This window comes from Daphnia pulicaria, chromosome 6 (assembly GCF_021234035.1).
Source record: "Daphnia pulicaria isolate SC F1-1A chromosome 6, SC_F0-13Bv2, whole genome shotgun sequence".
NCBI lineage: Eukaryota > Metazoa > Arthropoda > Branchiopoda > Diplostraca > Daphniidae > Daphnia > Daphnia pulicaria.
The window spans coordinates 4,937,794-4,944,098 of NC_060918.1; the positions used below are offsets into that span (position 1 = coordinate 4,937,794).

Here is a 6,305-nt window from a genome sequence, read left to right on the forward strand (position 1 = left end):
ACGTCCGCCGGGTTTCCAGCAAATTGGCTGAATTGAGGAAAGCGTCGAGATCGTTGACCAGCGTCAATGTCGAAGGCGAAGCGTCTGGTTTCCATTGTCTTCCATCTGGTCTCTTTGAGAGTTTTCTTGAAGTGGCCATCATGGTAACACCGTCTTACGACCGCCATCAGAATCTCTACAATCCGTACATAAAGTTCAGCTATCCCGATTCGGTAACGTGCCATCAATGTTTCTGAAAAAACACAACATCTATTTTTGAAATTGATCCGTCTTCTTGTTCTAGCTGGCCGTCCCTTTTGGAGTGGAAAATTTCTGCTTCCCGGATTCAACACACTGGCCGCCGCCGCTGCAGACGGCCGGCGAACCGTACACGATCGTTCTGACCGATTCCAAAGGCGATCGAATGTACGGCTACTGCCGCCGGGTGGTTCCCGAAGGAGCTCAGACCTGCATTCCCATCACCTATTGTTTGCTGAGCCGCCATCGAGCAGCCGAATTTTACAACAAGGTAAATGAGACTCTGCGAACTACATCAGTCGATTTTTTTATGCGACGTGTATGGTAATATTTTTAAATCACCGTTTTCGGATCATTCATCAGCTGTTGAACGTTATGGTTCCACGTCACGGAGCGTCCGTTTCCCAGCGTCTAGCTTTGCTCGATTGTTTGCACAAACAACCATTTCCCAGCCCAGGAGGTTTTGTTGAATTCCCCCCCGAAAATCTCGGCAACGGGAACAAGGTCAACAAAGTCCAGCGATTACTCGACGAAAGTCTGGAGGATTTTGATTTGAAGGGACTATTTGAACGACTCAACGAAACGGTCATCCTACACGTCCTGGGCACAGTGCTGCTCGAACGCAAACTCATTTTTGTTAGTCAGGATTTGAGGTAAAAATTTATACCAATAAATTTGATGTACCTTGTATGATATTTTGACTTTCGATTTGTTAGTGCTTTATCGCTTTGCATCGACGCTGTTCAATCCATGATGTATCCGTTTGTGTGGCAACACAAGATCGTTCCCATCCTCCCTCAGTCTATGAAGGAAATCTCATCGGCTTACACACCTTTCATTTTGGGACTCTTGTCCAAAAACGTCGAAGATTGGAATTCGATCTACCCTGATCAGGTAGATATACAAAAGAAAAATTTAAATGAGGTTCAAACCTCGCAAGTTGGTTTTTAAATTAACGTTCGATTGATTATCTAGGGTATGCTGGTTGATTTGGATAGCGGCGAAGTTCTCCACAGCGTCGGCGATGAATCGACGATCCTGCCTCGATGTAGTGTCAGCAAACTCATGTCCGACTGGAAGGTGATCGTCAACATTACGCAACAAGCTGAAACGGCCCACAATGCTTTGTACAGCGAGAGCTTTTTGCGGATGTTTGTCGACCTGTGCGGCCACTACGAGCAAAACATCCACTACAGCGACTCTGGCCACAAATACTTTGATGTAATTCAATTATCACCTACTTGTCTCGTCGACCGTCAAATTTGAATATGTTTAATTTTTTGGCCATTTTTCAGCGAGCAGTATTTACTCGGAACCATTCTAATTCGAGTGTCCGAGATTTTCTCGAATGGTTCACTGAGACGGCCATGTTTAATTTCTTCATTGAATCTCGCCTGAGGAACGACGCCGTTCAAACCTTGTTCGAGCACAAAATCCTAGAACATTCAATGCAAATTGAAATTTTCCTGCCGAACGACAAACTTCCTGCCAATGCAAGTCCAAAAACAAAGCAAGAAGATGAAGGGCAGCACGAGTCGGAAAACGATTTGAGGTACGTACCTTAAAGTGGTCAGCTTTTTAAGTGGTGAGGTTTTAAATTTTTGCTTGGCACTTGCCAGAAAGTTTCAGCTGGTGGAGGAAAGAAAATTTCACGTCCGCCGGGTTTCCAGCAAATTGGCTGAATTGAGGAAAGCGTCGAGATCGTTGACCAGCGTCAATGTCGAAGGCGAAGCGTCTGGTTTCCATTGTCTTCCATCTGGTCTCTTTGAGAGTTTTCTTGAAGTGGCCATCATGGTAACACCGTCTTACGACCGCCATCAGAATCTCTACAATCCGTACATAAAGTTCAGCTATCCCGATTCGGTAACGTGCCATCAATGTTTCTGAAAAAACACAACATCTATTTTTGAAATTGATCCGTCTTCTTGTTCTAGCTGGCCGTCCCTTTTGGAGTGGAAAATTTCTGCTTCCCGGATTCAACACACTGGCCGCCGCCGCTGCAGACGGCCGGCGAACCGTACACGATCGTTCTGACCGATTCCAAAGGCGATCGAATGTACGGCTACTGCCGCCGGGTGGTTCCCGAAGGAGCTCAGACCTGCATTCCCATCACCTATTGTTTGCTGAGCCGCCATCGAGCAGCCGAATTTTACAACAAGGTAAATGAGACTCTGCGAACTACATCAGTCGATTTTTTTATGCGACGTGTATGGTAATATTTTTAAATCACCGTTTTCGGATCATTCATCAGCTGTTGAACGTTATGGTTCCACGTCACGGAGCGTCCGTTTCCCAGCGTCTAGCTTTGCTCGATTGTTTGCACAAACAACCATTTCCCAGCCCAGGAGGTTTTGTTGAATTCCCCCCCGAAAATCTCGGCAACGGGAACAAGGTCAACAAAGTCCAGCGATTACTCGACGAAAGTCTGGAGGATTTTGATTTGAAGGGACTATTTGAACGACTCAACGAAACGGTCATCCTACACGTCCTGGGCACAGTGCTGCTCGAACGCAAACTCATTTTTGTTAGTCAGGATTTGAGGTAAAAATTTATACCAATAAATTTGATGTACCTTGTATGATATTTTGACTTTCGATTTGTTAGTGCTTTATCGCTTTGCATCGACGCTGTTCAATCCATGATGTATCCGTTTGTGTGGCAACACAAGATCGTTCCCATCCTCCCTCAGTCTATGAAGGAAATCTCATCGGCTTACACACCTTTCATTTTGGGACTCTTGTCCAAAAACGTCGAAGATTGGAATTCGATCTACCCTGATCAGGTAGATATACAAAAGAAAAATTTAAATGAGGTTCAAACCTCGCAAGTTGGTTTTTAAATTAACGTTCGATTGATTATCTAGGGTATGCTGGTTGATTTGGATAGCGGCGAAGTTCTCCACAGCGTCGGCGATGAATCGACGATCCTGCCTCGATGTAGTGTCAGCAAACTCATGTCCGACTGGAAGGTGATCGTCAACATTACGCAACAAGCTGAAACGGCCCACAATGCTTTGTACAGCGAGAGCTTTTTGCGGATGTTTGTCGACCTGTGCGGCCACTACGAGCAAAACATCCACTACAGCGACTCTGGCCACAAATACTTTGATGTAATTCAATTATCACCTACTTGTCTCGTCGACCGTCAAATTTGAATATGTTTAATTTTTTGGCCATTTTTCAGCGAGCAGTATTTACTCGGAACCATTCTAATTCGAGTGTCCGAGATTTTCTCGAATGGTTCACTGAGACGGCCATGTTTAATTTCTTCATTGAATCTCGCCTGAGGAACGACGCCGTTCAAACCTTGTTCGAGCACAAAATCCTAGAACATTCAATGCAAATTGAAATTTTCCTGCCGAACGACAAACTTCCTGCCAATGCAAGTCCAAAAACAAAGCAAGAAGATGAAGGGCAGCACGAGTCGGAAAACGATTTGAGGTACGTACCTTAAAGTGGTCAGCTTTTTAAGTGGTGAGGTTTTAAATTTTTGCTTGGCACTTGCCAGAAAGTTTCAGCTGGTGGAGGAAAGAAAATTTCACGTCCGCCGGGTTTCCAGCAAATTGGCTGAATTGAGGAAAGCGTCGAGATCGTTGACCAGCGTCAATGTCGAAGGCGAAGCGTCTGGTTTCCATTGTCTTCCATCTGGTCTCTTTGAGAGTTTTCTTGAAGTGGCCATCATGGTAACACCGTCTTACGACCGCCATCAGAATCTCTACAATCCGTACATAAAGTTCAGCTATCCCGATTCGGTAACGTGCCATCAATGTTTCTGAAAAAACACAACATCTATTTTTGAAATTGATCCGTCTTCTTGTTCTAGCTGGCCGTCCCTTTTGGAGTGGAAAATTTCTGCTTCCCGGATTCAACACACTGGCCGCCGCCGCTGCAGACGGCCGGCGAACCGTACACGATCGTTCTGACCGATTCCAAAGGCGATCGAATGTACGGCTACTGCCACCGGGTGGTTCCCGAAGGAGCTCAGACCTGCATTCCCATCACCTATTGTTTGCTGAGCCGCCATCGAGCAGCCGAATTTTACAACAAGGTAAATGAGACTCTGCGAACTACATCAGTCGATTTTTTTATGCGACGTGTATGGTAATATTTTTAAATCACCGTTTTCGGATCATTCATCAGCTGTTGAACGTTATGGTTCCACGTCACGGAGCGTCCGTTTCCCAGCGTCTAGCTTTGCTCGATTGTTTGCACAAACAACCATTTCCCAGCCCAGGAGGTTTTGTTGAATTCCCCCCCGAAAATCTCGGCAACGGGAACAAGGTCAACAAAGTCCAGCGATTACTCGACGAAAGTCTGGAGGATTTTGATTTGAAGGGACTATTTGAACGACTCAACGAAACGGTCATCCTACACGTCCTGGGCACAGTGCTGCTCGAACGCAAACTCATTTTTGTTAGTCAGGATTTGAGGTAAAAATTTATACCAATAAATTTGATGTACCTTGTATGATATTTTGACTTTCGATTTGTTAGTGCTTTATCGCTTTGCATCGACGCTGTTCAATCCATGATGTATCCGTTTGTGTGGCAACACAAGATCGTTCCCATCCTCCCTCAGTCTATGAAGGAAATCTCATCGGCTTACACACCTTTCATTTTGGGACTCTTGTCCAAAAACGTCGAAGATTGGAATTCGATCTACCCTGATCAGGTAGATATACAAAAGAAAAATTTAAATGAGGTTCAAACCTCGCAAGTTGGTTTTTAAATTAACGTTCGATTGATTATCTAGGGTATGCTGGTTGATTTGGATAGCGGCGAAGTTCTCCACAGCGTCGGCGATGAATCGACGATCCTGCCTCGATGTAGTGTCAGCAAACTCATGTCCGACTGGAAGGTGATCGTCAACATTACGCAACAAGCTGAAACGGCCCACAATGCTTTGTACAGCGAGAGCTTTTTGCGGATGTTTGTCGACCTGTGCGGCCACTACGAGCAAAACATCCACTACAGCGACTCTGGCCACAAATACTTTGATGTAATTCAATTATCACCTACTTGTCTCGTCGACCGTCAAATTTGAATATGTTTAATTTTTTGGCCATTTTTCAGCGAGCAGTATTTACTCGGAACCATTCTAATTCGAGTGTCCGAGATTTTCTCGAATGGTTCACTGAGACGGCCATGTTTAATTTCTTCATTGAATCTCGCCTGAGGAACGACGCCGTTCAAACCTTGTTCGAGCACAAAATCCTAGAACATTCAATGCAAATTGAAATTTTCCTGCCGAACGACAAACTTCCTGCCAATGCAAGTCCAAAAACAAAGCAAGAAGATGAAGGGCAGCACGAGTCGGAAAACGATTTGAGGTACGTACCTTAAAGTGGTCAGCTTTTTAAGTGGTGAGGTTTTAAATTTTTGCTTGGCACTTGCCAGAAAGTTTCAGCTGGTGGAGGAAAGAAAATTTCACGTCCGCCGGGTTTCCAGCAAATTGGCTGAATTGAGGAAAGCGTCGAGATCGTTGACCAGCGTCAATGTCGAAGGCGAAGCGTCTGGTTTCCATTGTCTTCCATCTGGTCTCTTTGAGAGTTTTCTTGAAGTGGCCATCATGGTAACACCGTCTTACGACCGCCATCAGAATCTCTACAATCCGTACATAAAGTTCAGCTATCCCGATTCGGTAACGTGCCATCAATGTTTCTGAAAAAACACAACATCTATTTTTGAAATTGATCCGTCTTCTTGTTCTAGCTGGCCGTCCCTTTTGGAGTGGAAAATTTCTGCTTCCCGGATTCAACACACTGGCCGCCGCCGCTGCAGACGGCCGGCGAACCGTACACGATCGTTCTGACCGATTCCAAAGGCGATCGAATGTACGGCTACTGCCACCGGGTGGTTCCCGAAGGAGCTCAGACCTGCATTCCCATCACCTATTGTTTGCTGAGCCGCCATCGAGCAGCCGAATTTTACAACAAGGTAAATGAGACTCTGCGAACTACATCAGTCGATTTTTTTATGCGACGTGTATGGTAATATTTTTAAATCACCGTTTTCGGATCATTCATCAGCTGTTGAACGTTATGGTTCCACGTCACGGAGCGTCCGTTTC

The 6,305-nt window shown here is 45.3% G+C and overlaps 4 protein-coding genes across 4 annotated transcripts; all 4 read left to right on the plus strand.

Moving 5' to 3' along the window:
- The first annotated feature begins 126 nt into the window (after positions 1-126).
- LOC124341751 (DENN domain-containing protein 2B-like) lies at positions 127-894 on the plus strand. Its single transcript, XM_046794683.1, has 3 exons — positions 127-212; positions 284-508; positions 601-894. Exons 1-3 carry the CDS (start codon positions 141-143, stop codon positions 892-894), a joined length of 591 nt encoding a protein of 196 aa, XP_046650639.1. The 5' UTR covers positions 127-140.
- A 1,120-nt stretch (positions 895-2,014) lies between these two features.
- Positions 2,015-2,782, plus strand: LOC124341753 (DENN domain-containing protein 2B-like). The gene is made up of 3 exons (XM_046794687.1): positions 2,015-2,100; positions 2,172-2,396; positions 2,489-2,782. The coding sequence occupies exons 1-3, from the start codon at positions 2,029-2,031 to the stop codon at positions 2,780-2,782; spliced, it is 591 nt and encodes a 196-aa protein (XP_046650643.1). The 5' UTR covers positions 2,015-2,028.
- Positions 2,783-3,902: 1,120 nt separating this feature from the next.
- LOC124341754 (DENN domain-containing protein 2B-like) lies at positions 3,903-4,670 on the plus strand. The gene is made up of 3 exons (XM_046794688.1): positions 3,903-3,988; positions 4,060-4,284; positions 4,377-4,670. Exons 1-3 carry the CDS (start codon positions 3,917-3,919, stop codon positions 4,668-4,670), a joined length of 591 nt encoding a protein of 196 aa, XP_046650644.1. The 5' UTR covers positions 3,903-3,916.
- A 1,120-nt stretch (positions 4,671-5,790) lies between these two features.
- LOC124341755 (DENN domain-containing protein 2D-like) lies at positions 5,791-6,229 on the plus strand. Its single transcript, XM_046794690.1, has 2 exons — positions 5,791-5,876; positions 5,948-6,229. The coding sequence occupies exons 1-2, from the start codon at positions 5,805-5,807 to the stop codon at positions 6,227-6,229; spliced, it is 354 nt and encodes a 117-aa protein (XP_046650646.1). The 5' UTR covers positions 5,791-5,804.
- The last annotated feature ends 76 nt before the right edge of the window (positions 6,230-6,305 follow it).